The 18,928-nt window shown below is 36.6% G+C and overlaps 3 protein-coding genes across 5 annotated transcripts in view; 2 read left to right on the forward strand and 1 right to left on the reverse strand.

Moving 5' to 3' along the window:
• Positions 1-2,470: 2,470 nt before the first annotated feature.
• On the forward strand, positions 2,471-5,597 carry LOC115233350 (malate dehydrogenase, mitochondrial). Its single transcript, XM_029803703.1, has 5 exons — positions 2,471-2,700; positions 3,484-3,699; positions 3,854-4,126; positions 4,480-4,809; positions 5,077-5,597. Exons 1-5 carry the CDS (start codon positions 2,626-2,628, stop codon positions 5,203-5,205), a joined length of 1,023 nt encoding a protein of 340 aa, XP_029659563.1. The 5' UTR covers positions 2,471-2,625; the 3' UTR covers positions 5,206-5,597.
• Positions 5,598-5,736: 139 nt separating this feature from the next.
• Positions 5,737-11,286, forward strand: LOC115233340. Its single transcript, XM_029803686.1, has 5 exons — positions 5,737-7,780; positions 7,939-8,106; positions 8,196-8,357; positions 8,537-9,046; positions 9,224-11,286. The coding sequence occupies exons 1-5, from the start codon at positions 6,122-6,124 to the stop codon at positions 9,554-9,556; spliced, it is 2,832 nt and encodes a 943-aa protein (XP_029659546.1). The 5' UTR covers positions 5,737-6,121; the 3' UTR covers positions 9,557-11,286.
• A 180-nt stretch (positions 11,287-11,466) lies between these two features.
• The window catches only part of LOC115233339 (14-3-3 protein epsilon), an 8,168-nt gene continuing 706 nt past the window's right edge, over positions 11,467-18,928 (reverse strand). Inside the window, exons 2-5 of one of the 3 annotated variants that reach the window (XM_029803683.1) lie at positions 14,707-15,013; positions 13,946-14,289; positions 13,191-13,289; positions 11,467-13,011 (exon numbers count right to left, since the gene is read on the reverse strand). In XM_029803683.1, coding sequence (XP_029659543.1) covers positions 13,237-13,289; positions 13,946-14,289; positions 14,707-15,013 — 704 coding nt within the window. In that variant the 3' untranslated portion in view covers positions 11,467-13,011; positions 13,191-13,236. Of the gene's footprint in view, positions 13,012-13,190; positions 13,290-13,945; positions 14,290-14,706; positions 15,014-15,327; positions 15,362-18,928 lie in introns of those variants that run through there. The other 2 variants (XM_029803685.1, XM_029803682.1) reach the window with 2 other exon arrangements.

Raw genomic sequence — 18,928 nt, forward strand, 5'->3', positions numbered from 1 at the left:
AGCATCGTGTCTGTAGTATACATACTTTTGTGTACACACACATGGCCGTGCATGCGCACTTTTGAGCAGAGTAACTCACAAGAGAAAAGCAACTATGATTTTCTTTCTTACTCCCTTCCGACATGTTTTTCTATCGGGAAACAAAGGCATTCCCCTTCCATTTATATATGTTCTAAGACTTAAGACGATCTTAAATATAAGAACGGACTATGGCCGGTATTTATAAGGTGCGTTCCGTTTCACGCATTGAGCGCATAGATTGCCTGGAAATCTATAATATATGTGAACTATAGATTTCCAGGCAATCTATGCGCTCAATGCGTGAAACGGAACGCACCTTATAAATACCGGCCATAGTCCGTTCTTATATTTAAGATCGTCTTAAGTCTTAGAACATATATAAATGGAAGGGGAATGCCTTTGTTTCCCGATAGAAAAACATGTCGGAAGGGAGTAAGAAAGAAAATCATAGTTGCTTTTCTCTTGTGAGTTACTCTGCTCAAAAGTGCGCATGCACGGCCATGTGTGTGTACACAAAAGTATGTATACTACAGACACGATGCTTGTATGTGTCGTTACTCCCAAGAGAGAGGCAACTACGATTTCTTTCTCACTTTCTTCCGACACTTTTCAGCCTGCTATTCCCCTTCTATTTATATATGTTCTAAGTCTTAAGTACGGTCTTAAGATGCTATGCGCCTATTTCATTGGTTGAATGGGAATTGGTTGATTAAGACGACCCAAGATCACACTTGGGGCCAATTTCACCAAGTCCTCCAGGTTAGATGAACCGAGCTCCGTAAAGTTAGCCGGACCACTTTAACTTTTTAATAATTAAATTTATCTAATCGTTTGGTGGTCGTTTGGTGAGGATTGGTAGCCTAATTAAAACGTTTGGTGGTCTATCGTTTTTTTTTAATTAAATAATTAAAATATTGGTGTAAAGTTAGCCGGACATTTTTTAAGATCATCTCAAGTATGGTCTTAAGATGCTGTGTGGCCATTTCATTGGTTGAATGGAATCTTAAGACGACCCAAGACCACACTTAAGACGATCTTGAATGTAAGAATAGACTATAAATACCGGCCCTAAAGGGCATTCTACAATGGCAGTAACAAGGCTGTAGGAGTAGGAGAGTATACTGTTTCTAGTGATGTAAAGACCGAGAGTAACGAAATGGGCAATTCCCATTTGCTCTTAAAGCTTTTAAGAGCAAAACATCTCTAAACATCTTAGCGACGATTATCGTTGTCGTTAGCGAGCCGTAGCCTATGAGTATTGCGCTTTTTACCAGGATTGCCCTTGCCATTGGCTGTCGCTGGTTAACGATACCGAAATTTGTCGATAGCAAGTTATTGAATCCCGCTACTGGAAGCTGTAAAGTTAGCCGAACAAATATATTATTTACCAACCAGTTTTGTTCAAATTGGTCTTAATTGAAAGACAATCGTTTGGTCGTGATTGGTAATCTAATTACAACGTTTGGTAGTTAATTATTAGGCTACTACGATTATAAAACCATGTGCGCTGATCCTGCGTCTGCGCGTGCCTTCGTCGTGTAATGGCTCTTGCAGATCAGCGCGATATCCAATGAGAGCTTTATTTTTTCCGAAAAGTAGAGCTCTCATTGGATATCGCGCGTCGCATCATCGCGCTGGCTGCGAGAGCCATTACACGACGAAGGCACGCGCAGACGCAGGATCAGCGCACATGGTTTTATAATCGTAGTAGCCTAATAATTAACTACCAAACGTTGTAATTAGACTACCAATCACGACCAAACGATTGTCTTTTAATTAAGACCAATTTGAACAAAACTGGTTGGTAAATAATATATTTGTTCGGCTAACTTTACAGCTTCCAGTTAGCCATCCTCTCTATCTAACTGCACATGGTTTTTTTTTACTTTTTGGATAAATTATGGACCACCAAACGTTGTAAAAACCGGACTTGGTGAAATTGGCTCTTAAAGGCTGGTTTATGCAGGCCGTAACTGTTAATTTATGCCGGAACCGTTAAAGTTTAACATTAGGATTACAATGCTTTTGTTCATAATGGCATTATGAACAAAAGCATTGCAATCCCAGTGTTAAACTTTAACGGTTCCGGCATAAATTAACAGTTACGGCCTGCATAAACCAGCCTTTAGTGTAATTCAAGTGAGGCTGAAAATTACAAAAATGAACGAATTTACTAGGTTTGGATCAATGATATTATAAATATATATATATATACATATATATATTATCTGTTATTACAACGTATTTTATGACGACAAAATCATTAAATTAATTTTTAAGAAACCATTCACAAAAAAAATTTTTTTAAGAAACAATTTTCTTATTAAATATTTTTCAAGTAAAAAATATTTTTGACATTTTTTAAGGAGAAAGTATTTTTTAAAAAAGCTTGGCGGTCCGGAACTTTGTACTTTCATCGCAAGAGGTCTCCAAGATAAATTTATCTCGATTCGGAGAACGTCACTTCTGGCGCCACTGACAGTGTGACAGTCCGTAGATTGTTAAAGGTCACGCGAGTGTCTTTGAGGGGTTATCAGGAACGGGTCTTACTTTTCTTGGGAAATTCATTTCGAATAATTTAACGTGACCTCCATTATCATCAATATGCTACCGCGATTCCTCAGGCCTACCATAAACGTCGCTCAGCAAGGAGCGAAACGATTATCAACCAGCACCAAGGTATCGTAATAAATTAAACTATGATTCAATGTGTTTTCCAAATCCGAAATTAGTGTAATAATGTGGACTATTTAACTGTTATTATATCCCCATTAATCGTTATTAATGTGCATGATAATAATAAATATAAATTTTTCGCTATTTTTGCGATTAATTGGAATAATGTGTATTTAAATATACCGTCTGTTTCGAGAAGACTACGATTATGTTTAAGAGGATCTTTTTATACATTTGCCTATTTAAATATATATCGTCTATTTCGCGCACACACATACACACACACACATATTCGTATATTCTCGTATTAGCATAAAGGCGCTGATTATTCCACGATTATCTTCATCCACGTTAGACGACGTTTATTGCGGGAGAGATATCATTTGCCACCTTTATCAATTACGTGGGAACTTTGCATCGCACGTCACGAAGAGCGCGATGCTGCAATCAGAACACCGTTATGCAACCGCGAATTATTCGATCCCAAAATGCTGGCGTATTAAATTGACGTATCAAGACATTTTCGGACCGACTGCGAGAATAATGAGGTCCTAATATATATTTTTTACCATATTAAACGTCTTCGCGATTCTATCAATGAAATGATAATAAATTGTAAACTTGACCTTCCGAGAAATCTTTAAACATTCTATTAATTTTGTTAATTGCATAAACAAAATTAATGGAAAGAAATGTTTAATCCCATTTTATTAATTTGCATTCTGCACACATTTACATATGTTTGTCTTTTTCAAAATGCTAACATCTCAATTGTATTCTTTCTAGTGCGATGCCAAGGTTGCTGTTATGGGAGCGAGTGGTGGCATTGGCCAGCCGCTATCCTTACTTCTCAAGCAATCGCCTCTTGTCACTGAATTATCCTTATACGATATCGTGAACACACCGGGTGTTGCCGCCGATCTCTCCCATATAAACACGCCAGCAAAAGTTAAAGCTTACAATGGTCCGGAGCAGCTCAAGGATTCTCTGAAAGGCGCTCAGGTATGTCGTAGAAGATTATGTCATAAATATTTAATACTTATATTTAAATATTATACATATGTGTGATTTAATTAAACTTATCAAATCGGAATTGATTAATCTTGTTTACGATCTTGGTGTTTTATCAAATTTATATTTCGTGTATTATTTTTAGGTCGTTATCATACCTGCTGGTGTGCCGCGCAAACCAGGCATGACCCGCGATGATCTCTTCAATACGAACGCTTCTATTGTTCGGGATCTCGTCGCCGCGATGGCTGAAGTCGCGCCGAAAGCCTTAGTAGCAATCATCTCGAATCCCGTCAACAGCACAGTACCAATTGCCAGCGAAGTACTGCAAAAAGCATCTGTCTACGATCCCAATCGTGTGTTTGGAGTGACCACTCTGGATATTGTCAGAGCAAACACATTCATCGCAGAAGCAAAAGTATTTTAAATATATCATAAAATAGCAAGGACAAAATCGCATATATAGAAATTTAGGCTATCAAATTTTACTTTAAATATCAATAGGAGTCATAATGTATAAAAAAATTATTTATCTTAATATTATAATGCAAAAAGAATTATATCACTTTTCACTTTTGACATTGTATTCCAATAATGGCTGCAGTAAATAATCAAGTGCTTTAAGAGGCATGGCATATAAAATATTTTTATTCGATATGATTAAGCCAGAAGAATATATTGCATTATTTTTTCCAAACTCTTACTAAACTAAACTTGTATAATGAAAAAACATCGTTAACATATTAATGGTAAATAATTATGATTTTTCAGAATCTTGATCCACAAAAAACATCCGTCCCGGTCATTGGTGGACACAGTGGCATCACTATTATTCCACTGATCTCGCAATGCACACCATCAGTTTCTTTTCCGGATGATCAGTTGAAGGCGCTCACCGAAAGAATTCAAGAGGCTGGTACCGAGGTCGTTAAGGCCAAAGCAGGTACCGGATCCGCTACCTTGTCCATGGCTTACGCCGGCGCACGATTCGGGCTATCGTTAATTAGGGCGCTCAACGGGGAGTCTGGTATCATCGAATGCTCATACGTTAAATCGAACATCACTGATGCTAAATATTTCTCCACACCAATACTTCTGGGCGTAAGTAGAGATGTAGAAATAAATCGCGTGACTCTCCACATTTATCTATTTGTTGTCATTGTATATCTTAGGAAGAGAAAAGACTGCAAATAATTAATATTTGTTTAATTTATATAATTTGTTTCTTGATCGATATAGGATATTACTTTTTTGTTAAGCCACACATTTGTTTTTAGAATATAGTATAATACACATTTTCAATTTTAATGTTATTATTGTGTACATTCTGTTTTTTCGTAACATATATTGGTATATTGTGAATTTCAGAAAAATGGACTTGAGAAAAATTTGGGCTTGGGCAAACTAAGCAGCTTTGAGCAGAAACTGCTGGACGCCGCCATCCCCGAACTCAAGAAAAATATTCAAAAGGGAGAAGATTTTGTAAATAAGAAGTGAAATCTGTCGGACCCCTAGCTAAATAGAGCGTGAGAATTACTGATCTTTGTTACTCATTTTATATAATCATAGTCATCACAGCAATCGAATTATCATTTTTCGACTGTGATGAGCGTGAAAATCCGCGAATATATTGTTTGTTTCTCCTGACCTGCCAATACATATATATGTAAATGTGTAGTATATGAATTGTGCAACAGATTTTATCGCGAATGTATTTATAATGTTAAGAATATTGTAAATGAAAAGTGTACTGCCGAGCAGACTTATATATACATATTAGTATGTAAAATAGGGAATAAATAAAATAATAGAATTACACACAAATCATGATTTAACATTCTCTTGAGGAAAATATATAATGTAGCAAAGATTTCAATAAATAACGCTCTTGCAAATGCATTAAAATTTCTTTTTATTCAAACATTTATATATATATGTAAATTTAATTTAAATTTAGTTTTTTTTTCTCTTGAAAATCAAAATTATATTTGATTTTAAACAACTAAACTCAATCAGATTTGCTTTCAGATTAATTTAAATGATATCCGAAAAGGCAAGATTAATATAGAAAATAACGAATTTAATAGGAAGTTAAGTATGTCAGCATCGCGCAAATACCAAAACAAATAATATAAACAGGTAGATAACCTTGAGATAAACAGAAGATCTCTCAGGAGTATAATATACGCGCAATATTGTTCGTTTATTTCAAAGAGTCGTGTAGAAGTGCAACGTAACGTAACGCTTTTTGAAGATTACCTAATTCACACAACTTTAGCGAAAAGTGTGCAGTAAGATGCCTATAGTTAATTGCAACAGATCTTATATAATAGATTATATAATGTATATATACATATAAGATACATATATAGTACAGTGTGATATCGCAATATAAATATTTCACGACTCCATAATGAAACGTAGAATGTACAAACGACCGTGGCAAAAGTTTCACGAGATTCAGGAGTCTTTTCGGGAAAATGCTCGTTTGCGGTCATCCGAAGATTCGAAGAACAAAGACGCGAAGCAAGCGAGCGACATGTCTAATCAACATTCACCGGAATTAGTTCTATACGAATCGGACCCATGTCTCTGCAGCGGCAAGCTTAGTCCTGAGATTATTCTCAAACGACCTGAAATAAGAACGGAGAACGATAAAGATGTGATCGAGGATATGATTATCGCGGGGAGGATTGGACGATCCAGCTTGTCTCAAGAGTGTCATGAGTCGAATCTTTTAATGTATGATTTTAATATTGAACCTGAAGATGATTTCGCCAACTTGGAAAAGTATTATCCTAAGCGCGATACTACAATCGTGGACGACCCGCACGATTTAACGGACTCGATTCATTCATGTAGTTTATCTTCCTTAAACAATATGTTGAATAGCGATGAGAACGAAACAGCCGATATAATGCACAATGGGCAATCTTCAGCGGAAACTCTCGAAGAAACGACTCTCCAAAGAATCTCGCAATCAGCGCAATTTCCTTCTAACTTGGAATCTCAATCGCGTGAAGACTCAGTTCCAGAATCCGTGAATTTTTACAACAAGCATGAGAGACGATCTCTGGAGAAAAGTTCGAATCAGCAGAAAAATCGCGATATACCTGGAACGATGATGAACAATTGTTACTCGTTGGACAAGACGTTCTCGATGAATGACGATTTGATGCGCGAGATGGACAATTATCTAAACAGACAGTCATCAACGATGAACACCAATCAGTCTACCACGGAAACGACTTGCAAATTACAGAAAGAATATATCTCGGAACCCGCACGCTTCGCAATTTTTCACGAGATCGAGAAACGATCTGGATTCACTGACGATATCGGGCTACAATCGTCCGATGAACTGGCTGGATTATCCTGCAGATCTATCGAAGATCACGATGGCTCGCGAGACGATAAGAAGAGAAGAAAGGGGACATCAAATGACAATAAAAAATTCACCATTGTTCTCGAGAAAATCGGCGAGTGTTTAACGGCAAATTGGAGCGAGTTTCGCAGGATGTTTGCCTATTTGCAACGAGCAAGGAGGAAAATTCGTGGCGAAGACTCATCGGAACTCTTGTTATATAGAATATTCCCCTACGTCTCCGTCTCGACGTCGTCTTCCCCGTTTCGCACGCCTTCGGATCGCGACGTTGCTACGCGATTCTCATTCAATGGTGAAGGACGCGAATTCACAAAGGACGAAGAAGAAGAAGAAGAAGAAAAAGAAGAAGAAGAAGAAGAAGAAGAAGCGAAGAGAAGCGAAGAAGAAGAAGCAAAGAGAATCGAATCTAAGATTCGGCCGGAAACAAATTCTTGCGGAGAATCGCCGCAATCGTCGCCGAAAAGCTTCCGAAACGCGATTTTGACGTTCGATTACGAAGGGGAAGTGAAGAAGCAGAGGCAATCGGAGATTCGCGCGGAGATTACAGATTCACTTCCGGGAAAGAGCGAAGAACGCTCATTGGATCCGCCTTCATGTGGTAAAACGTATTGGGACAACATCTTGGAATCGACGCTCGATCTGTCCACGGTGTTCAATTACGACGACCGCAGTATTTCTCTGCAAAAAGTAATATTTTAGTCGTGTATCTTCAGATTTTGAAGAAGTAATCTTAACTAATCAGTTAACTTTTCTTTGTTTATCTCGAACACGTTAAAAGTATATTCTCTTTGTACACGTTTATTTACTACATCTCTAATAACTTTGTCCCGTTTTTGAATAATCAGGTAAAATATCATCAGGATGACACCTATAAACACCAGATGTCACAAAATAGCGCGAAGCTACGAGACTCCCATGCACCTCGTCGAAGAAACATTTGCCGCGCATTAATTACATGGGTGATTGCTCTCTGCATTTGGTTGAAAAAAAAGCTACTGCATCTGCTAAATGGTGTAAATTTTTTGCAATTGACTTAAGCCGGATCATATGGCAACGAACAAAATTTGATAACCTTATATATTTTTGTTATCAATTTTTTCAGACTTACAAGAAACTCCAAGAAGTGATTATCCCATCTTCGTCAACGGAAACTCCTCGAACGAAAAAATTAAACCGCTTAATAGCGACATTGCGTTCTGAAAACGAGAAGACGCTACGCTTACTGTCGAAAAAAATAACACGACTCTCGATGAATTTCGTCCAGGTAAGATTGCGTATTATTTCGAACCTTGAGAAATATTAAATATAGTTTTGCATTCGCGAAAGATCAATATACAATTCAATATATTTATATAAAATATTCGTATCAATATACATGTAATAAAGATAAATCTAAAAATAATCTATTAATATTAATAATATATTTTCTTGTGATTTTTGCAGATACGGACGAGCACCGAAGCCACCCTTAAAGCCCTCACAATCGAAGTAAATGTCATCCGTGAAACCAGTAAAAAGATGACCGAAGATCATATGACGCTAGTGCAGGAGCTGAAAAAGTTGCGTGAAATGTTAGAGGAAGTTCGACCAAGATTCTCGCAACCGGTTCCCTTGTTCCCTTCGTGTTCCTCCTCGTTTTCTCCTTCTCGTTCGCCCCCACCTCCTCCTCCGCCAATGCCATCATACTTAATACCTCCACCGCCACCGTCTCTTTCGCTTTTACCGAAAGTGCATACTTCGGAATCCGCATCGATACCACCTCCTCCGCCCCTCCCTTTAACTTCTTTACAGTCCCCGAAGCCACCAACACAGCCTCCGACAACCCCCAATAGTAGCAGAAGCAAGAAGAGTAGGACACCTAGAAAATGCTCCACGCCGTTGTTCAATAGGCCAACCATCACAGTTGAAGATCTATTAAAAGTCACATTAAAGAAGGCACCACAAAGTATTAAGGTATTGTCAAAATTTTATAACAAGTTTTAGCAACAAAACACCTTTATATCATCATATCAAAGCTAATGTGTATGCGCGCAACTTAAATTAAAAGAATATATTTTATTTTAATTTACTCTCAAAACGATTCTAAAAGCACACAAAAAAAACAATGTAATTTCTTTCAATACATTTCAGGATAGTAGACGAAACACTGTACCAGGTCCCAGAGGGCCGGTCGTGTCCCTGGAAATGCTGCGCAACGTAAAGCTAAAGTCTGCGAAACGTAAACCTAGCGATCAGACCGGAAAGTCGCCCAGGAGTGGCCGAATTATTAAAAATCGAACCGCGTCGAGCGTCACTCTTTCGCCGATTCTGACCGGATCAGAAGGTAATTTGGAGCGTATCCTGCGACAAGTAAATTTAACCAGACCGAGGAGACTTATATCCGGCTCGAATAGCTTCCGCGATCGCGACTTTGCGAAAGAGATGCAATCTCAGTCGCTGCAATCGCAATCCGCGCTTGAATAATCGCATCAGTTCTTCTCCTGCATCATATCTTATTTCTCGCTTCTAATGTCGTAAACCAATAGTAGTAAGAAACCAAAAAGCTAAAATTTAAATTAGATATATAAATTAAATATTAAATTCAGAGATTAAAAAATATTAAATATAGAGACGTATTATACATTTGTGTGATATAAAATTAATATAATATAAATTGAAAACTTTAAGCTCTAAGCTGAATAATTTATTTTATGACACTAGCTATGTGCGGCCGAAAGTTTAAATCGATACTTTTAATAAAAGTGTGATCTGGAAGATAGATTCGTAATTACTTTATTTGTAGCTTTCACGTGTGTGGTTTTACAGAAAAAAAAAAGATTGTATCCGGTGTAATCGTATTGATTGTAATACAGAGCGTAAGAACGCATGCGGATCCAGAAACGCAAAAATTAGTTCTTCCGAACAATGATGAATCGCGTTGCTCTATTATTCGTTCATAGTGCGATTTTAGAATACGTGTTCTAAAAGAGCGCGATCGAGATTCAATTCTATAAAATCTAATTTCTTCTAAATCTATATTTCTTAAATTGGATCAAATTTATATATATATATGTATATTAAAATTAATCTTTTTTTTTTAATTAGAATCTTTAAACGCTCGTAGTAAAGGTATTAATTCAATCGAACAAAACATTTTCTTTTTTTCGACGGATTTACAGTAAAAAAAATTGATACAATTTTTAAAAAATGATTTTTGAACACTCTATGAACGAATAATCGGATCGTACGGATAATTCATCGGCATCCAGAGATCGCTACTACCACCATTTCGTTGCCACCTGACGCTTTTTTATACGTATCTAAATTTCTTAAAACACTTTTTGCCCGCAGCACAGATACATGCTAATGTAATTGAAATATATTTATATATATATACGCGTGTGTTGTTTTAACAGCCTACGACGGTTTCCGCCTCGCCCCGCAGTTCTTAATTTAGAGCTCTGTTTACCTTGCACACAATTTTTTCACGCGATTTAATCTCCTCGATCATCATATACTCGAGTTGATCTTACCCCGTCGCTCGGATGATCTCTCGCGTCGAGATTGTTACTTCTTCGTTTTTCTTGTTTTTTTTTCTTTTTCTTTTTTCCTTTCTTTATCCTATTTATTACGCTCTTACAATTACATTCGCAAATATACTTACTTACTTTACGAGAGCCGGTTGATATTACTTTGAGAATTATTCCTTGTATTCATAACGTATCATTTGTGTGTGTAACATGATTATCGTTTTTATCGTTACAATACCTAAATACAGGGGCACGATGGACACCAATTTTTTTTTTTTTTTCTTCCGTGCGGTTCCCTCGCGATCCGCGTTTCTCTCGCCGGATTGTAATCCTTTTTCTTGACGTTTGGACGCCTTGCTTTGTTTCCTGCGCTTATTCGGCGTCTCCTTCTCGGTATCATCGTCTCCTCCCCGTCGCGTTATCAGCGAAAAAACTGAGCGAGCTTAAAAATGGATTTTGGTAGTTCTAGCTCTATAATAAGTAGGTAAGTTTTAATGCGTAAAATGGTCAGTAACTAGCTAAGCTTACCTCGTCGATCTGAAGAAAAGGGGGTATTTTCACTGTAAATCTATGACTCCTTAGTACAAGAAGAACAATGGAATGTCTCAACGTAAAAGTTGATGGAATGACTCGTCGATGAATCGGCGAATGGATAATTATATAAACACGAACCGACTATTCGGATGGAAAAGACGTGGATACATACATATATCATACATGTAGGTACGTATGTATATATATATATAATGTATATATGTATTATTTGTATATATATTTATACATATATATATATAGATACGCACATATATGTATATATATATGTTTGTATAGTGTAAGAGTGTGTATGTGCGCGGGTGGAAAAAGTCGGGGTACAGTCATTTATTCTGTTCTTATACCACAGCAATCGATATTTAGTTTACACAACGGGCGTATGAAAACGTACAACCACATTACAGACTAGCTAGATAGTTGCTTGTTTGCTGTGTGAGTAACGTAATAACGCTAAAAAAGGCTCACTAACGTAATCTTTTCATTTTTTTTTTTCCCTTCTTCCTGTTTCTCTTTCACTTTTTTTAGTCAATCAACGACGCTGCACGATGTCGAGCTGACGCGATGAGACGCTCGCTTCGGAAAGATGCGTAGAGACGAACGAAATCGAAAAAAGAATTTCGACGATAACGCTTTTGCTTTTCATTCACATTATTAAGCTCTTCGCGACGGTCTCTTTACAAAAGCTCACAATCAGGCGAACGATATTATTGCATTTGACAAGATACAGACGGAGAGGGAAGGGGGGTTTGGGGGCAGGAGGAGGACAATCGAAGTAAGCATATTCTCGTCTCCTCAGCTCGGCTATGCCAAAAATCCATGAATTTCAGTTTTTTTTTCTCAGCTATCTATAATATTACACTCGGATCTTTTGTCAGAAGTACATATCTTATTACACAGAGTTACAAGCTCGAAAGCGAGGTCCGTCTTAACAATTGGCAATGTGAGGACGCCGCCGTTATTTCCGTAAAGAGAGAGAAAGAAAAAAATACGAGCGCGTGTTTATCTCTAAATAAATCGATTCACACGCATACGTTAACATCGTAGCAATTATAGTATACGCGAGACGATCGTGCGCGCAGTAAAAAAGCAAGGTTCGGAGTAACGGGACGGAAAAAGGAGAAGATTTTTGAAGAGATGGGAAAAAGAGTTGGCGGAGTAAGGACAGACAAACACACAAATGTGTCTCAGTAGATCAATTGGTGCTTTTTCTTTTTTTTCTTCCGCTATTTCAAAATATGTACGATACATATAATTCGTTTTCACTCACTGAGATGGGATTTAATCCCAGACGAAATTGGTGTAATCCGAACTGCCTGAGACTAAACAGAAACGGCGTTTAAGTCGTCGGCATCGTCAATTTTAAACGGATGGCATGCAAAACGCAAATATACGGCAACCTTTCCTCTCGATACGCAAAAACGGGGCAACTTAAAAAGTGCCTCTCCTTTCTTCAAAATGCTTTGCAGTCTCTATTTATCGCAGAGTGCGTGTTCTTTTGCTTCTGCGTGCTCCAAAATTCAATCGTGTATTATAATATGTGTACGTAATAATGCAATCAAATGATTTATGTTATTAATTAATTTTGTTATCGCTATGTTGTTGTCACTGCTGCCGCTCTGTCTTAAAATAACGGCGCGTACGTACTTTTAAGGGTCACGCAAATTTCTAAAGATCTCTCCCCTTCCCACCCCGAACTGCCATCTGCTGAATTGGTTTATTTTTCTTTTGCTTACGAGTTATTAAGAGTTTTTTCTTGTGTCTCAGTTTTATATGCGTAAGATAACACTCACTACAGCTAGAGTTACGATACGTCCTGATCTTCCACATCTTGCAGTTGCTCCTTTTGTTCGGCTTCACCTGCGTAACAAATGTGAATACATTATATCGTCATCATGATCGATGCATATAAACAAATGTTGAACAAATTTCATTTGGCAAATAAAATAGTTTGAGGAGCTAGTTTTAAATAAGTTAATTTGTGACTTGCTTCTTTCATTTTAACGCGATAACAGTTGTGTAAAGATCGTGTCGCTCACCGAATAGACGGGCTGCGGGGATGTTAGGAAAAGGGTGTATTTACGTTCAGGCATCGTGGGTATCGACAGCACTATCGCCTTGTTGATCAGGCTCGGATTCTGAATTACAAAATAATGATTCTGCGTTCGGAAATTGCATGCAGCGTTTCATTTCTTATACACAAATCGAAAAAGATTAAAAGTAAAATCGTAATAGAATAGAAATGATAGTTTGCGAGATAAAGAGAGCGTCATAATATCTAAATTTCTTAAAAAAATCAGTAATTTTAAGAAACACTTCTATATTATAATAATTAATTGTGCCCGAAATATATATACATATATAATATAGGTGTTATCACAACTTATCACAGGATTTGCTCCTGTAGAGTCATTATTTTGTCGCGTACTTTTACAAGAATATATATTTTTCAATAAATTTAACAACAGTTAATGATAATGACAGTTGGAATCGGAAATCACAAGTTACCAATTTGATATCCTGTTTAAGACATTTTAGATCCGAAGCCTGAGAAGTTTTTCTTTCGACACTTTCAAATCACACATTTTCAGTTTTTAATTAAGGACATTCATCTAATTTATCTCAATAGTAAAGACGCGTGAGATTAGAATATTTAAGATAAGATCTTCTATCACAATGCACGGTATTTGCTTGCGTATCGATCGGGCCGGACACATCATGCAACGCATTCTAGCGTAATCAAAACATCCTTATAGCGATTTTCGCCTTTGTAAGTAAGTGGGACACTACTAACCATCTCCCTGCATATCCGATGTCCATAGAGTGAGGTTGTCCCTGAGGAGCTGCATTATAAGGGTGGAATCTTTGTAGCTTTCCTCGGATAGTGTATCCAATTCGGCGATCGCGTCGTCGAAGGCCGCCTTCGCTAAGCGGCACGCTCTGTCAGGACTATTGAGAATCTCATAGTAGAACACGGAGAAGTTGAGCGCTAATCCCAAACGAATGGGATGGGTCGGCGGCAGTTCCGTCATGGCGATATCGCTCGCTGCTTTGTACGCTACTAGAGAATTCTCCGCCGCTTCCTTCCTATCGTTACCGATGGCGAATTCCGCCAAGTAACGATGATAATCGCCCTTCCTGAAAACGTAGATTCCACAGTAGAGATTAATACAGTTTGTATATTGTACGCCGAAATGAAACACGATACAATGCAACAGTTTAATTCAAAAACGCCCAATATGATTTTGTTAAATAAAAATAAAAAAGAGGTAATAGAAAGATCAATTAACGTTCATCATTCATTTAACAATAAATATGGCTCTAAATATAAAAGCGGAAATATATGGATTATTGTGTTATATAATAATTGATTTAAATTGTTTTTTGAGCTGGAAAGCTTACCATTGAAAAGCTATACACATACGCATAAATTTACATTTTATATATATTATTATATATTATATATATAATATATTTATATTTATATGTATAAATTAGTCATTAATAAATCAATTAAGGCAATTATATAGAAAATGTATACAAAAGGATTTTTACATTTTATAATAGAAGACTTTGGATTCTCCCGTGGAGGCACACGGTATCAAATGCTTATCCAAGACGCCGAGGATGTCGGCGCAAATATCCCTGAGCTCCTTTTCGACTTGAGATCGGTACTGACGAATCATTTCTAGTTTTCCCTCGGCTCCCTTGTTCTCCTCCTTCTGTTCGATACTCGAGATTATTCTCCAGGAAGCTCTCCTTGCTCCAATGACATTTTTGTATGCCACTGAGAGAAGGTTCCTTTCTTCGACGGTGAGCTCTACGTCCAACGAAGCCACCTTCTTCATTGCTTCAACCATTTCTGTAAATTCCGATAAAACGCAATTAGTAATTTTATACACAAACACAGACAATAAGAAAACTGTTACAAAGTAACAGAAAAGTAGAAGAAAATAATTTTCGTAAATTTTCGATTAACTATGAAACTTGACAAAACAGATAATTAGTTTATAATCACTATAAAATTCTATATTTGCAAGCTTTTATGCAATTATTCTGCAAAGTACAGATTGTCAAAAGATTTCTCGTAAATCATTGCTAAATAAACTCCATGTCGCTCGTAAACTTGTTCGTTTAAATGGCATATGAACGTTTGGCCTATAAAATGTTACGTGCCCATCGCGGATGAAACGATAACGCCGAGTACCTTTGGAGTAAAGGGGATGAACGCGTCGTATATATTAATCCGCGCTGCCCCTTGAACTTTGCACGGAAGTCACTAAACACGTATTTATCGGCATATTCGAGCGATATTTGCCGAGAAGCGCCGATCTTTTGGCCTTCAGATGTTTTTACGGAATGTCCTCGCGATTTTTGTACGTAAGCCTTTCACAGAGTCCCAATCGACTAATCTTTTAATAGAAACGCATATGTTTAATAGAGAGAAATTACTTTATACTAATACAGGGTGTTTATCCACACACACACACACACACACACACACACACAAAGTTTGTAAAAAAATTCCATAATCTTTCAGGTAATTTTTTTTAAATTCCAGATAAAATTAGAAAATTTTTAGATGGAACCTTTTAAAACAAGTTTTTTTTTTTTGTTGTGCGTTTTCTAATGCTTTTCACTCATACAAAGGAAAAATAAACCATTTAAATTTTAAATATTAAATTTAAAACTGTATTGAAAAGAATTGGATGACTTTTGTAAGATAAGCATTTTTCATTTGCATAATATTTTCATTTTCTATCATTAATTGTAAAATTACAATAAAAAGTGTACTCAGTATTGTGTGTTCAGTATTTTTTGTTACGACAAAGAATATATAATTAAAGAGAGAAAGATATATATTTCTAATATATTTGAAATATATAATTCACACAATCATTGGGCAATTAGATTGTCGATGCTTGCAATATAAGAACAAAATGATTAGAGAATTTTTGAAAAAATTCCCTGAGTTCGAATAAAATTCCATGAGAATTCCCTGATCTTTCAAGGTAAAAATAAAATCCCTAAGAATTCCAGGTTTTCAAGGTTTTTCCAGGGACACCCTGTAATATATATACGTAGTATTTTCAAATTAAGATTAAGAGATTATAGAAAAAAGTTAATTGTTGTATCTTTAGAATGAGAAGAAAAGAAAATTATTAAATGACCCAAATCAAATGGTAAAATTGAATAAAATTTTTTAAACAGAAATACAAAATGCGTATTTTGAAAACTTTTATAGACGATATCAAAAAAACTATTAATGTTTATTATAGTGATCAAGGGGATCTTCTTGTGAGAAGCTTTAGCTTAAAAAATCAGGAAATACCGGGGATATGTTCGACTTGACATCGATATTTCCATTCGAAAAACATCACAAAGTTAAATTTTCAAAAAAACTGTTCGCTCTCGGTTAACTCGGCCAGCTCGTTTGCACTTTGCGCGCTAAAAATGGCACAAGTGTACTCCGCGCTCTTAAAGAGAGAAAGAAAAGGAAGAAGAGAATGTAGGAAGCTGCGAAAACCCGGAGACCTATAATAACGGCGTAATAACGGAAAGGACGCGTTGATCGATAACGTGGATCAACGGTGCGTCGCACGCACCGATGTATCGGTGGTGAGACTTCAAGTTCATGGGGGGTAAATGTGACGTAAAGCGGGCGTTACAATGAACACACGTTACACCCATACATAGATCGAGGTGTGCAGCAACGTGGATAGCGGCCAGATCAATACTTTCCTTCTGCTAACCATCCCTCTCCCCATTCTATCCTCCTCCACCACCTCCACCTCCCGCTCTCGTCACCTTCTCTCTCACCCCTTTTGCTCATTCGCCGCCCGTTCCACGACTAAACCCACCCTTCTTCCCTATCTATCTATCTATCTATTTCTCTCCATCTCCCCTTTCCTCCTCTTTCTCTAAGCTATCTTCAAATTTCTTGTCCTCCTGAAATAATAACATTATTACCCCGCCTCTATTCTGGTTTTCAGGGTATCTATCCAAAGCTCTATCCAAAGCTTGTAAAAAAATTCCCTTAGAATTCCCTGATTTTTCAAGTAATTCGTTCAAAATTCGAGGTAAAATTGGAGAGTTTTTAAATGAAACTTTTTAAAATAAGTTTTTTTGTATGCGTTTTCTAATGCTTTTCACTTATACAAAGGAAAAATAAACCACTTAAATTTTAAATATCAAATTTAAAAATGTACTGAAAAGAACTAAATGACTTTTGTAAGATAAGCATTTTTCATTTGCATAATATTTTCATTTTCTATGATTAATTGTAAGAAGTACAATAAAAAATGTGTACACAGTATTGTGTATTCAGTATTTTTTGCTATGACAATGAACGTATAATCAGAAAGAGAAAGATATATATTTAAAACACATATAATTCACAATCATTGGCCAATCAGATTGCTGATGCTTGTGATATAAGAACAAAATGATCAAAGAGAGAATTTTTGAAAAAATTCCCTGATTTCGAATAAAATTCCATGGAATTCCCTGGTTTTTCAAGGTAAAAACGAAATCCCTAAGAATTCCAGGTTTTTTAGGTTTTTCCAGGGTATAGACACCCTGGTTTTGCTCTCAAGATCGATTATGTTGGCTGGCGTCAAATCTGCTTAACTCATATTGACCGAATTTTCTATCTATTACGCATTACTCAGTATTACTCAAATATGGATATTATAAATACAGATATTATTAAGGTAATAGTGATGATAATATGTAAAGAGAGCGATGAGTTGTCGATATTTAAAGTTAATCAATGACTCGTTCAATTACATATGATCGTTCTTAATAATTGTTCCTCTTACAAGAGCATTTCTCGCTCTTTGAAGAAATATGAAGGCTACGACTTGAAAAACGATCACTGAAAAAATGTGAACGATAGGACAAATCGATTTATCAAACTTTCAATAATTACGTTCAACATTGAAATCCCAAATATTTTATTCTTAAAGAATATTCTGAGAAAATATAACATTTTTATTATTGTAGAAGCAATCTATATCGAAACGACTGCGTTAAAGCTGACATTTGTTTAATTTAAAGTGGTTTCGTTTTAAAAATAGGATACGTTAATTGGAGCGATTCTGAAAGAAAGACGGAGAAAATGAGATTCGGCATAATTGGAGTAGCTCTCTATGAAAGGAACAAAGATTTATTAATTAATATCGCGAGTTGTCCTCGAAATATTTCGTTATACAAAGTAACGCGCAAAAAAAAAAAAAAAAAGCACAAAACGTTATGTATGTATTATTTCTGTGTAAATTTATATTACCTTTGTAATTTTTTATTTTACTAAAATATCCTCAACATACATATGTTATTTTCCTTATTTTCAATCAATTCTCATCAGCGTTACCTTCTTGTGCAACACTCGGTACATTTCGACGAGCACAAACCCCTTAAGCCCGTATCACACTACGCATTGAAGATCGAAGTTTAACCAATCAGGACAAAGAAATTTTAGTTCCTTTGGTTCTGATTAGTCAAATTCCAATCTTTAATCCTCAATCTTCAGTTTTCAATGCGTAGTCTGATACGGGCTTTACCGGCCTGTACACGCCGGTGCATGATTTCGCCATTAAATGTCAAGTCACATGGCATTCCCACGCATAAGAGGGGAGGACGGGAGGGGGAGGGGAAGAGAAATTGCTAGGGCAATGAAATTTAGCCGGTGCTTTAGAAAGAAGCGCGCACCGAAACGCGTGGCGTAGGAAGAGGAGAAATTTGACCGCCTCTCCCCCATTCCCCCCTTCCTCCCCCG

Source organism: Formica exsecta, unplaced genomic scaffold (assembly GCF_003651465.1).
Source record: "Formica exsecta isolate Colony F162 unplaced genomic scaffold, ASM365146v1 scaffold172, whole genome shotgun sequence".
NCBI lineage: Eukaryota > Metazoa > Arthropoda > Insecta > Hymenoptera > Formicidae > Formica > Formica exsecta.